Here is a 27,064-nt window from a genome sequence, read left to right as displayed (position 1 = left end):
GGGTTGAAAGAGACCGACTCGTGCCACGATAAGCTCTGTTCGAAGCTCTGTCTCCTGGAGGACAGTGGCCGACTTGTGCCCCCGATACGCGATTCCGATGCCGAGATTACGCCGGATTTCGGTGGATCGACCGACTCGGCCTATTAGAGCTCCCTTTCTCGATCGGCCGCGTTTAACGAGGCGAACGACACGCGTATAAATTCCCCTCTTCGCGGCCGACTTTGAAGATATTTCGAGCTCTCTCTCTCTCTCTCTCTCTCTCGTCTGTCCGCTCGAAACGGAACGATTCTCGTCCATCGACCGATACGTGGTCGATACGTGGTCGATACGTGGTCGTAATGAGAAATAGCGGGGGAGACAAAACACGGTCCCACTAGTGTTAAATTATCACAGTTAGCTTCGCACGTATTTCGATAATAGCGATTGCTCGCTACTAACCTCAAGCGAAAAAAATTTTCAACATGGATCGGAGCACGAATCCTATCGACTCGACAATCTTGCAAAGCGTCCGAACGCGATCTTGAATTAAAATTGAAAATCCAAAAGTGAGCTCGAACCTTTGTTGAACAATCGAAGAAACGTCTTCTTATATAGATATATATATATATATAAATAAAACGATCGTTTAAATTTGCACTCGGGAAATTTAAGTTTCACAATCTGGTCAAAGTACTGCTCGAGAGAGAGAGAGAGAGAGAGAATCAATTGCTCCCGCGGACAGAGAATATGCTTTCCTCCTCCCATTTCTCGAAACCGATACGGGACGCGAACGAGAGCTCGATAACGAGCCGTTGCGCGTTGTCCATCATCCATCCACCGGCGAGCAGCAACGTCTACCTGAGGATAAAACCTAGCCTCGAGGCGAGCGAAGAGATTTACGCGTTGCCCGACTCGACCACCCTTCACGTGAGAAGGAACGTGGACAAGAGGTACATGTTCACCAGGATATTCGACGGGGACACGTCGCAGGCGGATTTCTTCTACGAGAGCGTGCGAAGGCAGGTGATCCACCTGCTCCTCGGCGAGAGTTCCACCGTGATCACGTACGGGGCGTCGAACACGGGGAAAACGTACACGTTGTACGGGACCCCGGGCGAGCCGGGCGCCATACCCCGCTCCATCCAGCTCCTCTTCTCGGCCATCAACTGCACCCTGGCCCCCTGGTACAAGGTGGTGGACGACAACACGGTGATCGCCCTCGACGAGCCCGAGCGTACCTGCGAGATATTCAACAAGACGAGGCTGATCAACCCGAGCGTGATCGCCAAGGAGGAGTACGCGCAGGCACGGTTGTCCCTCGACAACTCGAACCCGCGCCGGAACGAGGAGCGGGATCTGTGGAGCGACGAGTGCGTCTCGTCCGTGTGGATCTCGGTCGCCGAGATACACAACGACAACGTGTACGATCTTTTGGTGGCGAGCGGCAACGAGCAGCAGGAGAGGAGGCCGCTCAAGTTGACCACCCGTAGGGACGGGTCCACCTTCGTCAACGGTTTGAAATTCGTCCACGTAACGACCGCCCTCGAGGCGTGCCAATTGCTGATCCTCGTCCGATCGAGGATGACGGTCGCTCCCTCCGCCGCGTCCAACTCCCACACCATCTTCGCGTTGAAATTGTTGAAGTACGAGAAGGAGAACAGGCCGGAAACGGTCCGCGTGAGCACGTTGACGTTCTGCGACGTAGCCGGGTCGAGGCGGGTGAAGAGCAGGGACGACACCAGGCTGGCCGAGTCTCGTAACATAAACAACAGCCTGCTCGTGTTGGGAAGGTGTTTGAAAACGTTGCGGGACAGTTACTCGTCCGGGGATCACGTGGCCGCCGGCCCGTTCCGCGAGTCCAAGTTGACCAGGATGCTTCAAAAGGTGTTGACCGGTAGGGAGAAGTTCAGTTTCGTGGTGACGGTGGATATCGGCGCGGACGCGTTCGCCGAGACGTTGAGCGTGTTGAATTTCTCCGCGATGGCGAAGAGGTTGGGCGAGTCGAGGGCGTCGAGGAGGACGACGACGAACACCGCGACCGCGACGACCACCGCGACGACCACCGCGACGACCACGACCATGGCCGCGACGCCGAGGAACGCGAAATCGTCCACGTTGATCCCCCCCCCCTCCCCGAGGAAGACGATCACGATCGATCTCGGCGAGTACGAGGATCTGAAGAGGGGGAGGGGGGAGAGGTCGTCGAAGCAGACGCAGTCGGACGTGTCGTTCCACGATTACGACAGGTTGAGGGAGAGGAACAGGGAGTTGAGGGAACGCGTGGAGGTGTTGGAGGAGGGGAATTTGAATTGGGAATACGAGATAAGGCGGGAGCTGGTCGACCGTTACTCGGCCGCGATCGAGGAGTTGGAGTCGTGTTGGAGGAGGCGGGTGCAGGACATCGAGGACGAGGGGAAGAGCCTGTTGAAGTGGTCGGTGTGCCAGGTCGAGTCGTTCTACAGGGAGCGTATCGACAGTTTGATGGAGAGCAGGGGGGCAAGCGAGGGGTGCGGCAAGAAGCGGAAGAGGGAGGAGGGGGGGGAGGGCTCGATTCGGGGGGACCTGGAGACGGAGAACGCGGTGATCACGTCGAAGGTGGTGGCTCTCAGGGAGGTGGTGCGGGATCTGAGGGCGGAGAACGAGCTGTTGGCCACGGACAGGAACAAGTGCAACTTCGAGCTGGTGTTGACCAGGGAGAGGCTGAAAGGTTTCCACGATTTGATCCGCGCCCACTTCCCCGAGCTGTTTCTCAAGTTGTCGAGGGAGGACGGGAGCGACATCGGTTGGCTGGTGTACGAGTTGAAGCGTATACTGGACGAGAAGACGGAGGACATCGAGTCGTTGGAGAACAATCTGAGCCGGGCCTCGGAGGATTACGTGAAGATGGTGACGAAGACGATAGACACGGAGAAGGAGTTGCGGGAGACGAGGAGCAGGCTGCAAGAGGTGTTGTTGAGGGCGAAAGATTTCGAGAACGAGGTGAAGGAGAAGACGAATCTCGCCAACGACCTCCAACTTCAATTGCAATTGTTGAGGAAGGAACTGGTCGAGATACGCGAATGTGAGAGCGGTTACGTTACTTTGAAATCCGTCGGCAGGGGACGGAACACCGTCCGTAGTAATTTCACCCGGAAATATGTTTGCAGCGATGACCTGTTCTCTAGCGACAACAACAGCGACAACAACAACAACAACAACAACAACAACGCGGAGCTAGTAGTGGTGCACGTCGGTGGAAACGGGGAAACGGATCGTTGCTCGTTGCTCGACGACAATTACGATCACGATTATCGGAAATTTTCACCGATCAAAAAGGTATCCGCCATGGAGTCGGATCTGTCGGATCGTCACACGTTCAGATCGAGCGACAGCGGTATAAAGGAGGATTCCGGGATCGATTTCAGTTGCGCGAGTCGAAGATCGACCGGTGTCAACGATCCGAATTCCATCGTCGAAACGGCGAGGGAGAATTTCACCCAAACCGATGAGCCCCCCCCCCTCGACCGAGAGAAGACGGGACGCTCGTCGGATCGCGGCGTCGAGTTGGAGCGTTACGTCAAACAACGAGAGGAGGAGGAGGAGGAGGAGGAGGAGGAGGAGGAGGAGGAAGACGACGACAAGGAGGTGGTGGCGGAGGGAGGAGAAACATCGTACGGGAAAGAATCGTCTCGTGGAGCGAGCGGCACGAGATCGATGATAGACGCGTTGAAACGAATCGCGGATTTCAATAAATCGGAATTGTCGGAATGCAAGAAGAAATTGTTGTCGTGCGAGGCGAAAATGGCCGAGTTGGAGGAGGAGAACGAGAAATTGGCGAGGATGGTCGAGATAGACACGCGCAGGTACAACGAGCGTATCAACGAGTTGACCGACGAGTTGTTGGTCAAGGAGGAGGACGATAATCGAAGTTTGAACAAGTTGGAGAATTGTTTGAAGAAGTGCGCCTACCTGGAGGATCGATTGACCGTGCTCCACTCGGTGCACGAGCGAACGTTGAAATATTTCGCGAGGCGGAAAGCCGAGGAGATCGATGCGGGGAGGGGGGGGGCTCGCGACGAACAGCCGTGCAGGTTGCAACGATTGCGCGAGAGGATCGACGAGTTCGAGATCGTGGTGGAAAAGTGCAAGGAGGAGAGGGACGATTATCGGGTGCGGTTGGAGGAACAGTTGGAGACTCAGTCGATGCTCGAGGCGAAGTTGAAGTGGTTGTCGACGGAAATTCGGAGCAGGGACGATCAGCTCGTCTCCCTGAAGATGGAGATGGACGGTATCGCGGTGGCGAACGAGTCCAATGACGAAAAGGTGAAATGTTTGGGGGAGGAGATCGGCCGGTCGGGCGAGAACGTGCGCCGCGCGAGCGACAAGTTGGCGTATTTCGAGGAGGCGAGGAAATATCTGGAGGAGGCGTTGTTAAACAATAATATCCTCGAAAATTCTCGAACGAATTTTGGGACACGGGACTCGGGATCGAGGATCGATCGCGGGAGCGAGGAGGAGGAGGAGGAGGAGGCGAGCTTTGCAAGATAAAATTGCAGCTGCGCGAGAACGAACGGGAGATGGATTCGTTGAGGAAGCATCGGAACGACGTGGTGAAAAAGTACGAGTGCACCGTGCAAAAGTTACGAATCGAGATCGAAAGGATGAGGAAAAAGTTGTCAAATTTGCAGAAATTATTGTTGACGAATTTCGCGGGGAGGTATAGGAGATTCCTCGATAAAAGGCGCGAGAAACGTACAACGATTTTCCAATTGCGAAAATTGACGGCCCTCGGTGTCGTCGAGAAAGAAGCTTCGTCGAGCGACGAAGAATCGTCCTTGCCGATCGTCGAACGATCGATCGCTAGCCCCCGCTACGCCAATTCCCGATCTTCCGTGAAAAACCCGGAACTCGACACTGATATCGATGCGTACGAATCGGAGGAATCTTATCGAGTAAGTGTGCGTGTGTCTCCCAAAAAAAAAAAAAAAAAAAAAGAAAGAGAGAAAAAATTAGAATCCTCGTCTTTTGCAACATATAATAATGATCGATAAGCGTATATCGTTATAACCGTACCTTCCTTGTCTTATACTCTACAGTTTTAAACGCTTCAGACAGAGAGCAGTTTGGGTTTGAACGAGCGGAACGTGGACGCGTGTCAGATCCAGAGCGACGCCTCTGACTGTTCCGAAGTACGGTGCGGTTGCGGTATCGGTTTTAAAAATGCTCGAAGGCACGGGAGAATGTCGGGTTGGATGAAAGTTCGAGGAAGCTGCGCGAATACTTGTCTCCTGCGCCGTCAACTGGACGGGACCGGCGTCGAGCAAGGATGAGGATCAAAACCTATTCTCCTTCCCACGATTTCTTCGTGTTTTAACCACGCGTTTTGTACACGTGTTCGTTCGTCCGTTCTTTTCATCCTCTCGAGTTCGCCTCGACACACCTGTGTTACAAGAACAAAGAGGAAAGAAGGGCAACAGAAAGTTGTCCCTTCTGTTCGAGGGCTGGGATCGGACGGAAGGAAAGGAGACCGTAAGCGAGTTATCGACTGCTCGCGGTATTATCGGGTAGTATCGGTCGTTCCCCCGGGACGAGATCTCGTGTAATGGCAAAACGTGGTTCCAACGTTCGTTACAATAAGGCCGCCACCCCCTAACATCGGGAGAAACCTGTTTAGTTGCCTCGTACAAGGGCGGACCCTGGGATTTTATTGGCAATATGCTATAATTTCCGACATTAGATGCCGCTGACGCTTTCTGCCTCTCATTATACCCCGGCTGCCTCTCTCCCTTTATATATATATATATATATACATCCCTGATCTTTTCGCGACCTCGCGCGGATTCTGATATATCAAATTATGATTGGGGGACGGATCGGACCGAATGGAACTTATATATATATATATATATATCCCACGCGTAATGGGGGAGAGATTCGATAAATGAAACGAAACGCGGGAACGTAATCGTTGTGATCGTTGAGGGGAAGATTACCGATTCGATTTTTTTCCATCGATCCGCGACCGTATGCACCACTTCGTCCTCCTCCTCGTTTCGCATCGTTCTTTCGATTCCTCCTTTTAGTTTTATCTTGCTCGTGTTACGCGCATTTACGTTTATAATCACGCGAATCCACCTTTTCTCTCTTATCGCCTTTCAATTGGCAATAAGGTTTGATCGTCGCGGGGAATATCGTGCAATTTTTTTTCCTTTCTCCGCCGGCTGCTGGTTCGTCGTTGCTGCTTGTCCGTGCTAACCCCTTAACTATATTATCGGCTCTATCCCACCGGCCAATTTCGCGTCTGTTTTTCGTTACAAGAGAGATATCTCTCTTCTCTCTCTCTCTCTCGTTCGACAAAATTTTAACAGTGTTTTTTTTTTTTTTTTTCTCTCTCTCATCCACCCAGTGTATATTATCTTCTTCTTCTTCTTCTTCCTCTTCTTCTTCTTCTTCCTCTTCTTCTTCTTCTTCTTCTTCTTCTTCTCCCCCCCCCCTCCCCTCCCCCTCCCCGCACTTCGAACAAATTCGGACGAGAGTATAATCGAAAATGAAAATTCGATAGAATTTCTCGTACGGGGGGAGGAGGAAAGAGGAATCACGTTTGCACGTTTGTTGTTCGTATTTCGTATAACTCGCTTAATATATAAAGAAAAAAGAGTATTATTATACACTTGTTAAACGCATGTTACACGATAGATTCGAAAATTTAACAATAAATCGACTAAATTAAATTGAGAAAGATTTATTATCATTTTATTATCGGTTCGAGCGACGATTAAAGAGAAGGAAGCGGATCGATGAGGAGAGCGAGATCAGGGAAGCAGGAGGGAAGAAGAGGGGATCGGGAAGAGAAAAGGGGAGAAAGTTTGCTCAAGACGTTAGTTTATAATTCGGCAATCCGGGATCAGTATTTGTCACGATTAGCCGACGATCCTTCCCCCCCGCTCCCCTTCGTTTCGTTCTCGCTTCCTCCACCCTCGACCAGAGTTTTCATTAATTCCGCCAATCCTGCCCAACTATTGTCGTAGTTACGCACAATTTCGACGCAACAATGCTCCCCTCCCGCCCCCCTTCTTCGAGATTGGCACGGGCGAAAGGGGTGAAACTAGGAAGGAAACGTGGAAGAGGCAACGTGTAAGTTGAGTTTGAACGGGTCCCGAGAGTCGAAAATATTTCCAAAGTTCGTCGAAGCGGTTCGCAACCGCGACTCGTGCCGTTTTCGAACTCGTAATCGATCCGATTTCCCAACAATTTCCTGTTTCTCCCTTTAGCGAGAGAAATAAGATTTTTTAACCATTTTGCACTTGTATTTACGAGGTTATCGATCAAGTAACAAGAATCCTCCCCTAATATTATCTATACGTTAAAAAAAAGGGGAATTTTAAAGGAAATTTATTGATCAATCAATGAACAAGCAGCGAAAAATAGAAAAATCATATTTCGTATTCATATTCAGGCTGAAAAATACTCGATCAATTGAAATTTTGGAAAGGAACGAAGGAAGATGGAGCGAAGAAGTATAGGGTGAACTGAAACAACAAACAATTCCAGAATAACGAGAACTGAGAGCCGATATATAAATATAAATATATCCCGAGTAGAATTTCGTTGTTCATGTTTACGTTCTTACAGTACGTTCTTACTTCTTTTCCGACAGTAACGTTTGAGCCTCGCGAGCCGTAACGAGTTTCATTATTTTCGATTATTAACTCGAAAATTAACTCGTTAACGGAAGAAAAGGGGGGGAGGGGAGGGGGAGGGGAGAAACTTATCGTCGTTTTTCACACGTGAGAATGGACGGTTGCTCGCAGGAAAGCCTTGTGTTCCCGGAGAGGAAAGTCCGGGTTGAGAATGGACGGAGCGTCGATAAAGGTGCGTCTATCTCTGTCGAGTGGAGCAAGTTGGGGGTGGAAGAAAGAGGAGGCCATCTTGGTGGACGAGTTTCGGGGATGTGTACTCGGTTTTGTATCGAGTTAACGAGGCTACGGGTTTCTAATGGCCCGGGGCTACTTATTTCGCATATCAGCCGGGCCACGTAACGTTTCGAGGGGGCGCAAGGCCGGCCAACACCTCAAGGCAAAAGCGGTCCGCGTATAAAAACGTGAAATATCACGGGGCATTTTCTTATCGCTGGCCGGGCCGGTATGTAAAAACGAATAAAATTGCGGTAAGTTGCGCCGAGGGAGCGGCGGCGGTCGCTTCGGGCCGAATCTGATGCGTTTTGTTTGCGTCGGTGAATAAATTTAGACATAAATCGCGAGGCCACCGCCGCCAGCTTTCCAATATCCCTCGAGAAACACGGGGAGGGGGGAGGGGAAGAATTTGGAACGAACGTCGATAACGTCGAAACGGCAGCATCCACAGGATTTCTCGCGCTCGAAAGTTTGCGATGATCCGGGCGGAATCGAGCGGATTAAAGCCGGGCTGAGCGAGGGCGGATAAATCGTGATTGCGTAATATCGCGAGCGAGCGAGCGAGCAGAATTGCGTAAAAGCAAATATGCAATAGACCACCACCTGAACCGTCCCTGTATTGTCTCCTGTTGCCGCCGCCTGTTTCCCGCAGCAAATGCCTGCCTTGCATTTCCCGCCATTGTAACCACCACCACCCCCCCTCCCCTCCCCTCCCCCTCTGTCGTCGCCTTGCCTAGCGTTGCCAGCTTTGAATTGCATTTACCTATTATTGCTTATTGTTCGCCGCGCCGTTCTTCTTCCCCTCCCCGACCGACGAGAGAGAGAGAGAGAGAGAGGAAGGGAAAGTTTACGATCTATCGAGCTTTAAAAGCGCGGTTGGGCAAAAGGTATCGCGCGCGAGGGGAGGGGGGGGGAGGAAATCGGGTTGGCAATTGGCGTGTAACAAGACGGTGGTGGGAGGGGAGGGAGATAGGAGGTTCGAGTGGCTATTGAGATGCTCGATTCTCGAGCTAGCTACCCTGACGGAACACGAGGAGGAGGAGGAGGAGGAGGAGGGTAGCGACGGTGGTGTGTGTATATATGTATACCTCTACCAGATATCGGAGGCAATGAGGCGGGCTACTTTTAACAAGACGACTCCGTTCTCTCCTCCACTTCACCCTCCTCCGCGTTCGATAGCAAACGATGCGCTCGTCGTTGTTACGGAATCCCATAAAATTACGAGCACCCGCGACGAACCCATTGATCCTGACCCCCCTAACGAACCAGCCACGAGGATGATGATCCACGAGAGCAGATCCGCGAATCGTCTTTTTTGCGAATCTTTTCTCCGATCGAGAGCCCTCTTCCCATCCCATCCTCCCCCCCCTACGCACGCACGCACGCACACGTAGATACCTATTATAGTTTAAGCGTCTCTATCTATCTATCGATTCTCAATCTTCTCGAGGTGAGTGAGAAATGTCGTGGATCGGGGGAGAAAAATTCGCGTCACGATGCGATGATTCGTCGAAATTTATCGGGTGGTGGCGCGCAATTAGGCAAATAAGCAGTCTAACTGGGAAAAGTGGGGGAGGAATGGATGGACGGATGGGAAGGGTGTAACGACAAATAATCTCTCTCTCTCTCTCTCTCTCTCTCTCTCTCTTCTTCCTCCATTCCGTCGGAGAGTAGCGACGTTTCATTTCATTTGTTCGTCCCCCCGTTCGAACAGCCCTCCCCTCGCCGCTTCAATTCGAAACACCCTCTAATTTGCTTCCGTACGAACGTGCCTCGCTCGCTTTTGATCCCGTTCTTCCGTATTGCCCGCATTGATACCGTTCAACTTTGCATTAATCGTTGTTGCGATGATTCGCGAGTGAAAAAGCATTACTCTTTTGGGGAGGGGGGGGGGGAGGGGGGAAAGCAGGAGGAGGAGGAGGAGGAGGAGGAGAAAATTTCCGTGGAATAATAACCCGGAATAATCGGCTCCGGAAAAAGGAAACGATCGGATCGAGAACGGACAACTTGGCCATCTGCCAAGTTTACGGCCCATAATGCGCTTTTTGCCGGTCGAGGCGGGATCGAATCGAAACGAGCGAAGAAAAAGATCGTTTCGCAGGCGAGAAGAAGGAGCGGCGCTTTTGAGCGAGATCGCGTTTCTTTCGCGTTCGAGGGGGGGAAAAAAACTCAAATCGACCGTGTTCGCGATCCGCGTTTGTTCGAATTTCTTTCCTCTTTTTTTCGTTCGAGCGCGCCAAGGATTTGCGGACCGGTTGTTGTATTCCCCACGGTTGACGATGAAGCGCCGGCGGCCGTGAAGTGGAGTCGTATCGGTAGATTTGTTTCGTGTCACTTGCCAGGTGTATGGTGCTGGGGGAGGGGGAGGGGAGGGAGTCGAGAGGTCCCCCCCATCCTATCATCGGCAGTTTCGCGTACACGCGCGACGTGGCCACCGCGTGTAAAAAGAATCGGCTCCGCCACCCTTGCCGGAAACCACGGGGGGAAAAAACCACGAGGGAGGATCGGTGGAAATCGAGTAGCGGCCGATCCGGGGATTCCTCTCACGGCCGACGACACGTGTGTATATATATATATATATATATATAATACACTGGAAAGTTGACGGGCCGGCGGTTGTTTACACGTTGTCGTAGCGGCGGACGTGGCTGCTATCGACAGGTTGCCGCCACCTCCTCGAAATGAGTTATTTTCGCGAGCGAGCGAAACAGGGGAGGGAGGGAGGGAGGGAGGGAGAGAAAAAAGAGAGAAAAAACAGGGGGGAGGGGGGGCGTTGGAAATATCGGGTACGGTCGAAGGAAAGCATTGTCGGTGACACCACCCCCTCTTGCACGGAAGAGGCGGGGAGGGGGGTCGAACAAGGGTCGAAAATGGCAGCGTTATTACTGGCGGGTTGAAACGAAACTGCGAGGATCCCCACCCATCCTGGATAATGTATCGTACGCGCGAATTGCCACTCCGAAATGTGGCGTTGTTGTACGCGCGGCCGGTGTACATGATAATTGCGCCAGCCGATCGTTAGTTATCACACTTTGAACACAGCCCTCGGAATCGGATGGACGACTTTAAACTTTGCCTCCCTCCTCCTCCTCCTCCTCCTTTATTTTTTTTCTTTTTTTTTTTGCCGCGGTCGAGAAAAACGTGGAAGACGATACTGCCCGGCGTGTGGTACTACTACTCGGCGATGCTCCTCTTGAATTGAAGGAAAAAGAAGCGGGAAGTGGAAATTCGACGAGCCGATTCCACATACCACGTCGTGTAACGTCGGCAAAAGTAGAGTTTAATTAAAAGAATATAGAGAATTTTGGCCGGGATAAGGTTGAAAAGGAAGGGGAGGGGGCCTCGGCTGGTCCGCGTTTTTCCACGGGGAGGGGGGAGGAGGAGGAGGAGGAGCAGCGATTTTCGTGAATGGGATAGGCTCCCCTAAAAGAAAACTCCCGTCCCGTATTCACGTTCATTATGTGTATATTTTTCTGTCTTATGCGGCTCGTTAAACGCGACGTGCTCAATACGAGAACCGGTTGCCCGGATTTTCATATTTCGCTTCAATCTCCACTTCACCTGCTCCAACCTGTATACGTATACGTATACACGTGCATGTACATTTCATAGGCCGACCATCGCGTGGAAATTCATCTCTACTCGTATCCTTAATCGGGAAAATTTCCCTTCCCTTGTTCGTTTTCCGTTCGTTTTTTTTCTTTTCTTTTCTTTTCTTCTTTTTTCTTCTCTCCTGAAAAAAAGAGCGATCAGGTATAGTTTCGTGTGGTCCCGAGACAACGCGGCTCGTGTGGTGTGACGATCCAGTCAGCGGGGCCATAACGTATAAGCGAGGCGATGATAACATCAGCGGCACTTATAATGCAAATTAGCTGGTGACACTCGACTCGGTAACAGAGTAATGTAATGCGCGAATAAATAGCAACAACTGGCCGGGCGCATCGCGCTGTCAAATGCGCCCTGAACTCTCATAAAGCACCGTTGCCCGCGCCAATTCGTCGGCGTGGGCGTGAGTTGTAGGTATGCTTCTGATGGAAATATTGACTATTACGCGCGACCGGGAATGTGTATCATTGAATTGCCACCGCCATAAATATGCCGAAATTCTGCCGGCAGCGTTTCATACTTTTGATTTATCCGACCGTTATCTACGCGTCACTTTGTCCATCCGCGCTCGAAAAACGAGCCGATCGTGGAAACAAGAGAAAACCACCGAAGCGTGTCGTATCTTCCTTTCCTTACCAGTTACTTCCCGACCGAGAGAGACTCGGCGATCGATCGGCCGGAGGTATCGATAGCACCGGTTACTGCGTTATTAATAGAGCGACATGTGTTGCAGATCGCCCCCGTTCCTCGTATCGATACTCGCGTCCAATTGCGCGTTAATTATTGGCGCCCTGCGCCTGACAATAACGCGAATATTGATGAGATTATCAATAATTTCCCCGCGGCTTACTCCCAATTCGCGTTTTGCCCCTTCAATTTGCATTCGGCGATGAACGACAATCGATAATCCCCTCCTATTCTATTATTCGTAAAATTGATATACAAAATCTTCGAAAAACGGGGATAATGGATCTCCCCTCCCCCCCAAAAAAGAAAAAAGAAAAAAATACTCGTCACGTTATTATTATATATTTCAAGTAACGAGCAATCTCATTTGTTTAACGTTACGAGAATCTTGAGACGGGACGGGAATCGACCGTCTGTTCCGGCAGAACGACCGGAGAGAGAGAGAGAGAGAGAGAGAGGGGGGGGGGACTTTAAACAAACATCATCTAGTTTAGCGAGGGGTTGTATCGGGTGTATACACGATCTCGTGTGTAAACACGACGGATCGAGTCGAGCCACTCGAAACGTCGAACGAAGGGCTGGTTTAAGTTTTCTTAAGTCGGCTTTTAACAGAGAAGCAGCCTTGTAGCCTTTCGATGCAGCCTTGCCCCCTCTCGTAATTCCCGCGTATTCCTTTCGCCTCGATCGATCGAAGCTCTTCGCCCAATATATATATATATATATAATCGACTCGTGCAACGAAACAGTTCGAGTAGCGTCTGGAAACACGAGTCTTGGAAAGGGAATCGTGGTCATCCCGTGGACGTGTCCCAGGCGGCGGAGACAGGCGCCAGACCGCCGGATGAAGTATCTGGTTGGCTTTTCCTCCGCCTAAATCCGTGGAGAAGCGTCCCGGGGGGGAGGGGGCGGCTTCCGTTCGACCCTCGAGAGACGAGCGGCACTCGAAGGGTACTCGATCCATCGACGGGAGGACCTATCGTCCGACTATCGTGCAAGTCACACAGCAGCCGGTCGTGTTTTCTTTCGAACGGAGGAGGAGGAGGAGGAGGAGGAGGAGGAGGGAAGTTTATTTACACGGCATCGAGACTCCCGCCGTCTTTACGATCGCCCACGTTAATGCAACGTGTTTTTGCTGCAAGAAGCCTGGTCGTTTGGAAACTCGTAAAGTCAGATTATCGATCGTCGAGAGGGAATATCATTATATCCGGAAAAATAGGATAGGGGGTTTACACGTCCACAGTTAGGGGGAGGAAGCGTGCGAACAATGGCGGGTCCCGCGAGCGGAGGAGTACAAAGGTGGTCAATAATGCGTGTGATTTGTGCAATAGGCGCCCGGTGCAGCCGGTGCGACGCAATTCGACGCCCCGAAATCGTTCCACCTCGAAACATCACCGATGCACATGTGCGCCCACTGGGCGATATCCGGCCCGAGTATCGCGCGCATCCGTGCATTCGTGCTCGTCATTACGCGTAATCAACCCGCTCTCTCGCTCGCCGCTTAATCGAACGCAACACCTTTTCATCCTCGATCGAATCACCGAACCTTACTTTGCTATATTCTACTCGATCGACGTAAGCGACGAATTATTTAACCCGAAGAAATTCTGAGAGGAGGAATAGAGTTACGAGTATATACGCGTATATGGAGCGCGATAATTAACCGAAAGCTGGGCCCGGTAATTTGAACGAGTACACGGGAATGCGATGATCTCGATTGTCCGAAACGATGGAGCAGCAGTCATCCGTGCACACGCGAGGGGAAGAGCACATGCACGCTGCGCACCGGAGGCGCCGCTGCCGCATCGATGCGTTGCGCGTTGATCGTGGCGACATCGACGACGATAGGGGATAGGATACGTGTAATTATGGAGGGTCCGTTTCACGCGTCGCACGGCCAACGCCTCGCCATTCCGCCGAATTTGGATTTCACGGGCGAGGCAAAATTCCTCTGGAATTATCACGGGTGGCGTGGTATTCTACAAGTAGCGGTTCCTTTTCTCTTCTCGCGGAAGCAAGCGCGAGGGGGAGCGGATGTCGATCGACGACGTTGCCAGCGTTGGGAGCGGAGCGACAGACGTTCGACGATCGCATACAGGCGCGCGCGCGCGTGTAAAGCGATTGAACGGCGAATGATTCAATTTGTCAGACCAATGAGTTTGTCAGGTGGTACTCCATGCCACGGTGTGCAACAGCTCAAATTGGATTTGATTTAATGCGCCGCGCGTATTGCCGCGCATTACACACTAGAAATATCGCAGTTTCTCGCCCGATCGTTTCTCCGATCGCAGCTCGCAATCGTAGATAAAGCAACGTCGAATTTCTCCCTTCTCTCGATTATATGATAACCTGCTCGAAACGAGTAGCCGAATTTATTACTTCTTACTTCCCCTTTTTAACACGAGAACCAACACGACCTCGACTTAATTAAACGGCTTAAGTCGTGACGAAAATCCGGGGCTCGATACGGGGGAAAAATATTTCAACTGGATTAAGAACATAAGCTTTAGAAAAAGGTGGGACGAAGGAGGAGCCGGTATAAATTCTAATGTGGCGGCATTATAATTGCGCGGTTTACGTTCGCCGGCGGGCGTGGAACGGCGGGTGTAACCGGCCGTTCCAAATTAGCGACGATCATTATTTATGTCTCGCAAGGAAAAGGGGTTAGAAAGGGCCACTCGTTGCTGGTGTGACCCACCCGGAAGACAAAGGGTGGACTCGGGGAAGAGGGAGGGAGTCCGATTATTTATGCGAATGAAACCTGTGCCGAATTAGAGCCACCGTCTTTCACGGGGTCTAAAAAGAAAAAAAAAAGGGTTGCCCCGCGAATTTTAATTTCCCAAGATCGAGATTTATTTCGAGTGTAAAAACTTGGCGGGGCAATTGACTCGCGACAGAATTTTTCCTTCGATTTCGAGAATTTCGAGGACAACAACAACAATAATAATAATAATAATAATAATAGTAAGAACGTGTTGGTCTTTGGAAGGCGACGGCGACGTGACGTAAATATCGTGGAATCAGGTTCGTTGCTCGTTTGTTCGATAACGCCAACTAGGCGCGCGTTTTTCAACAAACTTTCAACAAGCTTTACCCGGCCACGGTAATTTATAGGGCACCGTGACACACTGTCTGCACTTTATAACTGGGCTTTATGGTGCAGGGCAAACAAGACCGACTGATAAGTAGCTATCTACCATGTTAAACATGTTATCCTAACGCGTTACAGACATGTCTACGCCGAAGCGCAGATAAGCAACAAGTGTGCAGTTCACATCGAGCCATTTGGGAAAAGGTATTGTGTACTCGCTACACGTTAATTGTCCCCTTCTTCTCCATCCCTATGGACTTCCCTTTTCTTCCTTCCTTTTTTTCCCTCTCGTTTCGATACGAGACGACGTTTTTCAACCAACCCCCTCGAATCCACGAGTCCTCGTCGTCGTCGTAATAATAATTCGAAAGTGTTATGTTATCGGTATCAGGAAGGTGTATTGTAACGATATCTGTGGGAAAGAATGATTTCCGCGAGAAAGAGAAAGGCTGAGGAAAAAGAAAGGCTATATTTCACGGGAATAGCCGATGAAGTCTCCTTATGGTCAGCAAATATAATAAAGTCGGGGGTCCATATATACGTGGTTATGGCCTCGAGCGATGGCAGACCCTAAGAAAATGCAGCGGCGTGCCCGGGCAAGAAAAGAAGAGGGAGGGTTACCCCCGATCTCCTCATATTTCCTGATTTTCCGCCAATAAACCCCATTACTATTTATCAGCCTAATGCGTCCTTATAACTCCCATTAACAACAATCTATACGATCTCGGGCTACTTAGTAGCTCGGGATACTCTAAATATCTCGCGAACAAAAGCGAGATACTTTTTTTCCTGGGGCAAAACTTTTCCGTTTAAAAAAAATATCATTTTAATGCGCGTTTCGAAGAAGGAGTAGTTTCGAGTGTTTCCAGAAATTCTGGAAAGGAACAAGTGTTCCGCTTCGGATAGGAAGGGGGGCATCTGTCGCTGTCGGGAAAATAGGAGGGATCTGTTTGCCGGCGACCACGAACTAGACTAAACAGGGTGTCATAGGTCGTGTACACAAACGTGTGCACGACGAGAGAGAGAGAGAGAGAGAAGGTGATTCAGAAGTGGCAGCCCACTCGACCGCCACCCGTAAATAATGTCCCTTTGAGAAAGAACACTTTGAAGAAAAGTGATCTTGATCTTGATTTTACCGAAAGCGGAGAGCCTCCTCGAGATAATCGAGTTAATCGATTCGATCCATCTTTACGTAATACGTGTTTATACGGGTGGAATATTCGAGTATTCATCGAGACAAAGGGAAAGGAGAGGAGACAACGTCGCGTCCTTAAGAAACGGACGGGGGCAGCTGCGTAAGATTTATCGTTGAGAAGCCGCCACCGAAAATTTCGAAAGCTTCATTTCTGGCCGCGATAAAACAAACGCTTGGAGGGAAGCGAAGAAAAGTCCGGGACAACGGAGGAGGAGGAGGAGGAGGCCGCCGCGGTATGTAATATAAACGTCGTAAAATAGGAAGCAGGTGAATCGTATAATTCGCGAGGAGGGAGGCGGCGGGGGAAGGCTCGTCGTCGAGTAATTCTCAGCCAGGGTTCTGCGACACGGGCCTCCCCCTCCACCTGCACCACACCTCGACCAACCAGCCAGAAGAACCACCACGTACGACGACCGCATCGTCGCTGCACGTGCTGCTCATATCGCCGAGGGGGGAGAGGGGAGTAATATACGAAGAGAACGCGGCCACATCCGATTCCGCTTCCGTTCCCTCCCTCCGCCACGAGTTGTATCCTCGTTGCCTCCTCCCCTCGAAAAAAAGAAGATGGAACGCGATCGAAAAAATAGGCGAGATTAGGCGAGGGGGAGTTGGTTTGTCGCGGAAGAAAGGAGGAGAAGAAACGCGGCGTTGTTTCGTAAGACGGATACGAAAATCCCTCGCGCGTATGGTTTGATAGCGGTTGGATCCACGAAAAAAAAAAAAAAAATCGCTGACACCGCGACCGGGAGTCGTTGCCGTGTTATCGTCGTGGCTGTGTTTGGCTTTCCCTGCACCCCTTCCACCTGTGCGCCGTTAATGCCGCAGGTATCCTTCGGTAAACAAGCGAAGCAGCAGGTTGTTCAGATTTTATTTGTCGAGCCCGGCAACGCCCTTCCTCCCGCTCGCTTATCGTCCCGCATTGAGTGGCCGGCGCTTCCTTCCTCCCTGCGTAGAGAGTCCGTAGACGGCCAAATATTAAACTTCTCCCCTTCGTGTGTACCGATAACCAGGCAGAGGGAGGGAGAGAGATACCATCTTTATTCCCCGCGACTATAAAATTTTACAATCGCCGGACAGGGATTTTTATCCACGTGGCAGCTCGTCGTCGTTTCTTTTCTTCGCGCGAACCCCACCGCGTTTTCCACCCCGGAGAGAAGGGGTTTGGAGATCGATACGCCGCAGAAACAGCGGCAGAGAGAGAAGCGAGTATACTCGATCTTTCGTCGATTGAAAGGAAGGAAAGGAAGAGAGAAAGGAAGGAAGGAAGGGTTGTCGTCCCGCGCGAGGACGATTTTGCGGGGCGGTGAGTTTGTCGGGCGTCCATTAGCCCGCGTCCCCGAAAATTATTCACAGGGACAGAGGGACAATAGGTGAGCGGGCAGCAAACAAGTTAGCAGTCGCCTGATTCCGCGGAGTGGCAGCCCCATAATTGTTACGACATAACCTCCAGATAATCGCATCTAAAGTTTGAGAACGTTTCGCGGAGTTAGTTGCCTCGGAGCTGGGCATTTAGCCCGTATTGTCGTGCATACGCGGAGCGGTGCACACGCTTCGAGGCCTGTTCCTACAGCCTCCTCGTTCGAAACGCGTACGTGTCTCGCGCGCACAATGCCCAACTCGCGCCTCATTGTGTCCGAATCGCTCAGGACCTCCACCGCCCTCTGTCGTAACCGCGAGATTTCCTCCTTTCCGCGAATTCAATTTCGAAGGAGGAAAGGAAAGGAAACGACCGAGACGGGATTATTCCTCCCGAATAAACGAAAGAGAAAAAAGAAAAGGGATCGAAAACGGAATCGATGGCAACCGGGACGCGAAGGCGCAGGTGGAAGGAAGCCGCGATTAATGCGAGCGAGCGAGCGACCGCACGAATTAACGCTTGTTTCCAAAAGCCCTAACGTGGCCGCGACAATTCTTGAGTGCTGTCTGCTGCAGAGCAGCAGTGGTTAAAGAGAAGAGGCAGGAAGCGGAGGGAGAGAGAGGGAGCTACCCCTTCCACCTGGGCTCCTTCCCACTTCCAACCAACCCCTTTCTCTGACCCCGGGGATGCGGAGCAACCACGTTAAACGTTGGTAATGTTAACGTAAATAGATTATAACACTCTGTTAAGCAGGCAGGCAGGCAGGCTCGGTCGGGCCTCGGCTCGTGCGAATTACTCACGGATCGCGTGACACGTTCCCCTGTCCTGCCAACCGCCGCTTTTGGCTATCAACCTACGTGCTGCACGCGTCGACGACGCTGTCCTCCCCCCCATCCCGTCCACCACGTGTAAACGCAACGTCGCCGTGTTTTCGAAGCGGCGGCAAAACGAAATCGTTCGCTCGCAAATTGTTTTTTCACGTTCACCTTCTCCTTCTTCTTCTTCCCTTCCATTCCATTTCCATTCTCGATCGCGTTTCTTCTCTATTTCTCCTTCTTCGATCTCGTCCAGGAGGACGATTTTTTTAAGGGATTTTTTCGTTGCACCACCCGAGAGGCATTGCGCATTAAGACGTCTCGCGGTTGATTACTTCCGGTTCTTACATTGCATTCTCACGCATTCCCGGTAAATAAAATATGTATAAGCGATAACGCTCGACTTTGCTCAACGGTCAACAACAACCTTCGCGCTTCCCTCCCCACATCCATATGAAATTCGATCTCACGGCGAGAGATAGAGCGAAGCGAGGCACTTTTGTTTCTCCGGAGACGCTTTATTAAATAATAATTAAGAGGAGGTTTTTGATTAATCGATTCGTCCGTTCTTCTAAGACACGTCGAGGAAAAAAGAAAAGAAGGAAGGAAAAGGATCTCCGTTTCACGCTTCGAGTACGTAGACTCGTTACCTCGTCGACCCACAAAACTCCGTCGGCCAGAACCCTCGTTTTTCCTCGGGTGGAAAGAGGAGGAGGAGGAGGAGGAGAGAGGGAATCCACTTTTACTACCGTCTTTCTCCCAAGAAAATGTTTACCAGACTCGCGAAAAGGCGAGCTGGCCAGGAAAAAAAGTCTGGGCCGGGTTGCTTTATAGTTCCTTAAAAGGACGCGTTATTTGCACGGATCCTCCTCGACTTTTCGCGTGTCGCCGCGCCTAATGCGTCCACCACGCCAGAAGGAAATCATTTATAAGCTATAAATGCGAGTTATTGGGCCACCCTTGCGCCCCAATAAAACCCTCTACCCTTACTTACTTACTTACTTAGACACGACCAGCCACTTCCTCGCACCTTCTTTTATCCTTCTTATTTACAACTCTTTTATTCGCCGATTCCATCTCGATCAGCTATCACCGAGGCTGTCACGTCCTCTTTCTCTTCTCCGGAAAACTGGAAAATTGGAAAATTGAAAGGATTGGAAGGGCCGACGAAGGAGAGTTATTCCTTCTCCAACGAGCACACGATACACGACGCAACTCACGTGCGCTCTCAATAGCTATTAGAGAGCCGGGGCGATATTGCAACCGGGACATTGAAATCCGAGCCGCGATATAATGTCTCGGTTTCGGCGCGGATTACTCGCTACCCCCCCCCCCCCACTACTCTGCCTTCGTTTTCCGCAATAATTTCGATATTGCCTCCCCCTCCCCCTCCAGTTGCCTGCTGATCATTTCGCTAAGTAACCCCCGCGGGGTTAAATTTTTTTACGGATGTGCGAGCAATATCCATTGTTGGATATAGACAGACCAAAAAAAAAGAAGAAAAAAAAGAAAAAAAAAAAAAAGGTTTCTTTCCTTCGTCATTTATATCCGACGCGTGCGTCGTCTCTCTTCTTCCTCGCCTGACCCTCGCCTGAACCGAAACGAAAGAGCCCACGTTGCGGGCTCGATATCCGATCTTGGCGAAAGGAGCGGGGCGAAACCGAGTTTTTAATTTGGCGCGTGTCACGTGACAGGTTGGACGGCCGGCGGAGGAGAAACGGGAGCGGAGCTGGGCAGCCAGATGAATCTCTCGCATTGTCTGCGTTTCAATGGATACGCCCGACTCTCTATTCCTTCCCGGTTTTTCGGCGTTATTTTCGGCGTGACAAATATTATCGTGTCGAACAATGTGATCGCCTTCGCTGAATGCTCCACCACGCTCTCGGTAATCTTCGACATTGTTTCTCTCGGGACCGTGCCCGCGGCCATATCGGAATTGCTAATGTTCCAGTCTACCTGATGAAAATCCGCCAGGCCAGGATGGATGGCTTTACGTCGACGAGAATCGAACCATCGATCTGTTTCTTCCTTTTTTCTTTTTTTTTTCCGGAAAAACGACCCGTTTCGCATCGACAATGAAAATTGAAAAAAATGATTCTCCAACACGCGATCGAATAAAACGGAGAGCAGGCAGGCTTCGCGAACGAGAGAGAGAGAGAGTTATCGAGATTGCGGAGAAGGTAGGGTTATCATCGAGGAGAATGGAGGGATCCCATTCAGTGGGACTCTCTCGCCGGGGGCGCAACGGCGATGGAAGCTGAACGACTGTCATTGTTGTCATTTTTTACGGGCATTAAAATCGGAGGGGGAGGCGCCGCCTGCTCCTCTGGCGAATTCCGATCCGGCCGGAGATAGTAATGAAACTTTGGTTTCCTTCCCTCGATATTCGACACGAACGAGGAAGGAATCCTTTCGAGAATCGCGGTCAACGATCGTGTCGAAAATATCACTTCTCTCGAAGAGAGATATGCACACCCGCGATCGATACCGTTTGAAGGAAGCGAAGATTGTAGGAGAATCTCGCGTCAAAGCTATTCGAAGAGAGAGAGAGAGAGGAGTCTCTCGGCTGAAGACAACTTGAGCCGGGAGGATAGCGATCCAGGGGGGGAGTGGAAGGTGGATTGCGGCTCGATTCGGCAGCCCCGAGGGCACGTCGAGGATCGAGAGACGCGCCATTTCATTCGCCGACTGCCGATATCGCCACCACCACCCCCCATCCAAAATATCTCATTCCCAAACGCCTCGAGCCCTCGATGGATTACAAACCTATCTATTACTTCCCTGTCCTATCTCCCGTCCCGAGGAGGAATCACCGACAGAGTGCCCGTCTGTTGGCGTGTTTTTCGCCGATCTCTCACTCTTGAAGATTTCCCAAAGAACGGGCCTTTTCTTTCTCTCTCTCTTTCTTCTTTCTCAACCGTTGCGAAAAAAAAATTGGATGAGAAAGGAATGGATTTTCGGCAAAGGTGCGTGTTCCAAAAATTTCCAACGAACCGATTCCAAACGAGAGAGATTCCTCGCTCTTCAATCCTCCACGGCTTCAATTCTCGATGCGCTGCGAGCACGGGAGAAGGGAGGAGAGGCCGCAGCTTTCTCCTTCCTTTTTCCCCTCTCTTCTTCTTCTTTTTTTTTTCCTCTCTCTCTTTTTTCAAGGGGGTGGCGATGATGGGATACTCTCGCCGTGAAGAAGCCGGCATAGGCGCGCGCGCGCGGTGAGAAGCGGCACCTCTTAGTCTAATTGAAAAGTCGGCGGAAATTGAAAATTGCGATCGCGAATTGCGAGCTGCTTTAGGGAAAGCAAAGGGACAGAGTTTGCCAGCCACTGAAGAAGATAGATAGATAGATGGAGGGAGTGGAGGAAGCGGAGGCGCAGGCTAGCGTGTCGGGAACACGGTAGAATGAAGATTCAGATGTTTTGTCTTGCCGTTGGCAGGGAGATGGAAATGGTGTCGGAGGGGGTGCGAATCCAGCCTCGTATGGGCATTCTTTTAAAACAGTCGTCAATTGTACCGTTCTATATGCCCCCTCCCCCTCCTCTCCCCTCGTTCCAAGGGTTGATTTCCTTCGTGCCTGCATCCAACCATCCATTCATCCATTCATCTATATCTATACATATATATATATATATATAGATAGATAGATATATACGTGTACGCGAACAACAACAACTTGGTTGCTAAATTCCTAGCCACCCCTCCTAACGCCCCATCCAAACCTCGCCCGTCCTCGTCCCTCGAAGCGAGTAATAGTTTGAAACGAGCGAGTATGGTGCCTCGTCGTTCATCGTGAATTCATCGGGGCGGGGGAGGAGACGGGTGCGAATTGTAACCGGAGAGACGGTCGCACCGACGGAGGTAGGCGACTATAATTATTGTGTGCTTGCTTTAAGAACGAGGTGTCTTTGATAACGCTGTCTATGCACGCGTGAAAAGCTATCGTTTAGCCGAGGGAGCGCTTAACCAATTGTTTCCCCCGGAATGGAGACTTTGCACGGATTCCCGGCTATTATTATTATTGTTATTATTTGGAAGGATCGTCACTTCAATTAGCTGCAGTCCCCCCGCCGGGGATGATGGCGTAGACAATCGTGCATAGTCGGTTTAACTTTCGGATAAGTAGTTTGTAAGTTAATCCGCTTATTCCGCGTATTCCGTATTCTTAACTCTGCGAGTTTCGCTCACTCGAACGTCGGTGAATATTTTGGTTGGTAGGAGAGTATCCGATTGAAATTCTTTCGATCGATCGATCGATCGATTCTTCTTCTCTCAAGATATTGGAGATATTGGAATATCGAAGAGGCAAACTCGTGTTTCCGAAGATTGGAAATTAAAAATTAATCGTTAATGGTCCGCCAAATTTGAATATTTCTGAATATTACACGAGAAAGCTGTTGGACGAGAAACAGAAGAGAGGAGGAAGGAGGATGAGAGAAGAAAAAAAGAAAGAAAAAAAAAAACACGCGATAAAAATGCAACGCGTTTTCGTCTTATTCCAGCGCTGTTACTCGAGGCAGAAAACAAACCAAGACAACAGGAGGAGGATGAGCGTGAAAGTCGCGGGTAAACGAGTTAATTTGCATCGAAAACGATCGTGATGACGGTTCGAGGAGGGCGATTAGAAAATAGCCGTCCGCGGAGAAAGGAAAACGTCACCGGGTCGTTATTATCGTTTTCATGAGAAAATGAAAATTCTCCCTGTGATTAGCGAGTGAGCGAGCAGTTTCGCGGAGAATTCGAAGGGATAGAAAAGAAAGAATCGCGAACGATTTGAAGGAGAGGCGTATCTTGCCCATACTCAGGAGAGGAGGATAGAAGGAGAGAAGAAAGACGGCGGTGGTTCCGTCCTTCCACTAATTGGAGATTCCCGAACGAGAAGGTCGGCTGACGAAATTCATTGGCGAGCCACCTCTGCTCTTCAATTCCAGAGGGGGTGAACACCTCTTCTTCTCGTACGGGTTAAAGGTCTCCCCCCCCCCTACGTGGAGTAATTCTAGGGGCGAGGGGGAGTACGTAGGGGGATAACGTAACGTACGTAGCGAGCGATAATTATATCGAGGCGTTTAAAGGCGTTCGTTCCAAGGAGGGAGGGAGGAAGAGGACAAGTCGAGGGGGGGGCTTTTAATCACAGGAGGCCCCACCGTTTATAGGTAGGCTCGAGCGGGGCTTGTAGTTTGTACGTTCGTCGAGTCTGAGAATGCGAATCGAGAGATAAAACGTTGCGTCCTCTCTTCTTGCGAACTCTCGTTCCTTCCTTTGTCTCGCCCCCTCTAATTTTCCTCCCAGTTCGGACTACATTATATAGAATAATTGCGCGGCTCTCGTTATTCTCGCGGCCGGGCAAACATTATTCTTTCCCGGGGACAGAGACAATTTTCTCAACGATTTCGAGGGTTTACGAGGAGAAGGAGGAGGAGGAGGAGGAGGAGGAGGAGGACGTCGATCGGGTCTAGGAAAGGAACATGGTGGAGTTTTATTGAATTGACCTTCATCAAGGATTTATCGCGGAAGCGACGGCTGTGGAGACACGCACACACACACACACACACTCTCTCTCTCGCTCTCTCTCTCTCCGGTCTATTTTGGCCCAGGACCGAAATGAGAATCCAACTCAGGAGGGAGGGGAAGAAGGTGGAGGTAGACCGTCGAAATAAACGCGAGGGGTGAGGGGGAGGGGGGGGGGAGGGACGCCACTTTAAAGCTGCAATTGCATTGCCAGGAATCAGACCCATTCCTCTATCCATCTGTCTCGCTCCCGCGTGGTGGTTGGATCGAAAGGGGAGAGAGAGAGAGAGAGAGAGGCCGGCGAGCGTCCTTCCCCTCCCCCTCCCCCCCCCGCTGCCGCCCCTTAGCCGCGACCCTTCGAGATTGCTGAGCTATTCTCGCGACTGAATGTTTCATTAAGGCCACCCGGTATTGCTCTTAGATAACTCTACGAGGGGTAAATGAAATTTCCGCCATCTCCGATATCGCCACCACCACCACCACCACCACCACCTTTCATCCTCTAATACACCCCTGCCGCCGCGTTCATCGCGGCCGGGGTTTAATCAAAGGCCCATTGCTCGTTCGAAGGAACGAGAACCAGAGAGAACGAACGAAAGCGACGAATTTAATGCTCGTCCGTTCGCGCGCTCACACTCTGGGAAGAAAGTCGAGCCGACTGACGAGCCAGCCAACCAACCAACCAACCAACCAACCAACCAACCGACCAACGCCGAGTCGTCGCTAGAGATGACGTGGTCGGAAAACGTTGTTGCTGTTTCTCCGTGACAGAAGCGGTGGAAACGGTGAGAGAAGAGGAGGATGAACGTTGGAAGGAAACGGAAGAAAAAAAGCCAACACCCTACTACAGCCAGCCGGTCCACCCACCCACTCGTAACGATCTCGCATCACCCGTCACCCGTTAAATTCATCCAGAGAGAGGGAGAGAGAGGACGAACCCTATGGAAAGAAGCCGTCGTAGACCGGTGGCGTAGCAGGAGCTAGGCCGTGGGAGCTAGGAGTGGATCCGCTCTTTAACGGAACACACGAGGCCTGGGTGGGAGGACAGGGATGGGATCGTTCCCTCTGTATGGCCTAGATCGAGACGAACTTGAATGCTGGAATGTCAGAGAAATGGCGAATCCTCATTTGCCGTTTCCGCGAGTGTATACCGTGCATACACAAAGGAGGAAGGGAGAAGGAGTCGAGGGGTGGCGGGCGCTGCGGAGGAGGGAAGGGAGGAAAGGCTACAAAGAAGGAAGAGAGGAGAGGAGGAAGACGAGGAGGGAAGCCGAGGAGAGACGAGCGCTCGCGCGTGCACAGGGCCTGTGTGTCTCCTCTCCGCTCCGTTGCCGCTGTCTGCCGTGCTCATTCCCGCGATCTTCAATTAATGAAACTCGGGTGCAGTCGCGTCGCATGTCAAATAAATATGTCTCCCGCCTCCACCGCTAGGCCTCCTCCCCCCTTTCCGATCCTCTCGACCCTTTCCCAACACTTTAACCCTTCTCGTCGACCCTTCGCCTCGTCTTTAGACTCGTATCCTCCTCCTCCTCCTCCTCCTCCTCTTCCTCTTCCTCTTCCTCTTCCTCTTCCTCTTCTTCTTCTTCTTCTTCTACTACTACTACTACTTCTACCATTTTCGACGACCAAGGAATTTCGTCGACGATGATCGAGCTCGAGAGCGTAAAAATTGGCGCGTAAAAGAGAAGAAAAGCCGACCTTTCGGCGGAAAAGCCGAGTTCCTGATTAATATTTTTCCACGGCCGCGGTCGTGTGTCCTGTGTGTCTTCAGAAAGGGATTAAAAAGAAGGAAGGAAGGAAGGGAGAGAGAGAGAGAGAGAGAGAGAGAAAGGTAGACGCGGCAGTATTCGGTGTACACGGGTCGTCGACACGGTCGCGGTAATGTCGCTGGTGGCTGACTGTGTATATCTCATCCTCGACTGGCCATGAGAGAGCGAGGGGGGGTGGTGGTAGGGTGGCGAGGAGAGAGAGAGAGAGAGAAGGCGCTGTTCACCAAGATCTCTTTATTCTTATTAGCCCAACAGTGATTTCTGCAAAATTAAAATTGCCTAAGGAGGTATCATTTGCCTCCCCCGGTCTCCCACTCCCTCACTTCCCCTTTTTTTCGTATCTCTCGCGCACTTCACTTTGGTTCGGCGTCCTTCTCGTGCCAGCCACTTCTTTGCCTCCTGCCAACCAACCAACCAAGCAGCCAAGAGCTTCTCTGATGTTGCTCCTACGGATAAGTGGTCGGCTCTTGGGTTGCCAGCCTGCGGGCACTATTGGTCGATGCGTTTCTCCTCCCTTCCTTCCCTTTTTTTTCCTCCCTCCCTCCCTCTATCCTCCACCCCCTTCTTCCGCCCCTCGTCCTTCACCCCCTCGTGTTTACATTTTATTTTACGTCACGCTCTTTCATTATCTTTCTCATTTCCTCGGGATTCCTCCCCGTGTTCGTGACAATCGTCGGAAATGGGGTGGAAATGGGGAGGAGTCGAGCGCTTCTTCTTGCTTCGAGATCTGGATTTGGAAGAGCGATGATCCTCCTTCTCGATTCTCGCGATAAATAATTCGTTTTCATTTTCGTGTCCCTTTTTTTTTCCTTTTCTCTTTTCTCCTCGAAGGAAACGCGAGAGCAAAGCGGAATCCGAGATTTCGGACAGCGAAATTCTATCAGGCGAACGGAGGAGGAGGAGGAGGAGATGCTTTGAAAGGGCGGATGGGATAAAGGGGAGAGAGGAGGAGGAGGAGGGTGTAGGGTATCAAACGGTCGGTACGCCACGGAATGCCTGGATTCCCTTCGCGTCCCTTAACCGATAGACAAATTGACGAGGAATTTCCTCCGGTCTCACGCTCAATCGGCTCCGCCACTTTTCTCTTTCGCCTTTCGAGGAACCGCCACCCCTCGCTTTAGCCCGCAAGAGGTTTATCACCGACACCTAACGCTCCGATTCCGGCCCGCAAACCG

The 27,064-nt window shown here is 51.1% G+C and overlaps 2 protein-coding genes across 4 annotated transcripts; both read left to right on the top strand.

Moving 5' to 3' along the window:
• The first annotated feature begins 395 nt into the window (after nt 1-395).
• On the top strand, nt 396-3,467 carry LOC105735030 (uncharacterized). Its single transcript, XM_086911094.1, has 2 exons — nt 396-3,294; nt 3,384-3,467. Exons 1-2 carry the CDS (start codon nt 727-729, stop codon nt 3,465-3,467), a joined length of 2,652 nt encoding a protein of 883 aa, XP_086767220.1. The 5' UTR covers nt 396-726.
• A 136-nt stretch (nt 3,468-3,603) lies between these two features.
• Nucleotides 3,604-6,697, top strand: LOC147657280 (uncharacterized). 3 transcript variants are annotated; one of them, XM_086911336.1, is made up of 3 exons: nt 3,604-4,576; nt 4,647-4,910; nt 5,055-6,697. In XM_086911336.1, the coding sequence occupies exon 1, from the start codon at nt 3,673-3,675 to the stop codon at nt 4,504-4,506; it is 834 nt and encodes a 277-aa protein (XP_086767462.1). In that variant the 5' UTR covers nt 3,604-3,672; the 3' UTR covers nt 4,507-4,576; nt 4,647-4,910; nt 5,055-6,697. The 3 variants fall into 3 exon arrangements, with proteins under 3 accessions (XP_086767462.1, XP_086767461.1, XP_086767460.1); XM_086911335.1 differs by having other exon boundaries at nt 3,604-4,910; nt 5,070-6,697; XM_086911334.1 differs by having other exon boundaries at nt 3,604-4,910.
• Nucleotides 6,698-27,064: the final 20,367 nt, after the last annotated feature.

Source organism: Apis florea, unplaced genomic scaffold (assembly GCF_048593485.1).
Source record: "Apis florea isolate Af1SG1 unplaced genomic scaffold, ASM4859348v1 contig_3203_pilon, whole genome shotgun sequence".
Lineage (NCBI taxonomy): Eukaryota > Metazoa > Arthropoda > Insecta > Hymenoptera > Apidae > Apis > Apis florea.
This window is presented reverse-complemented; position numbering and strand designations above follow the sequence as displayed.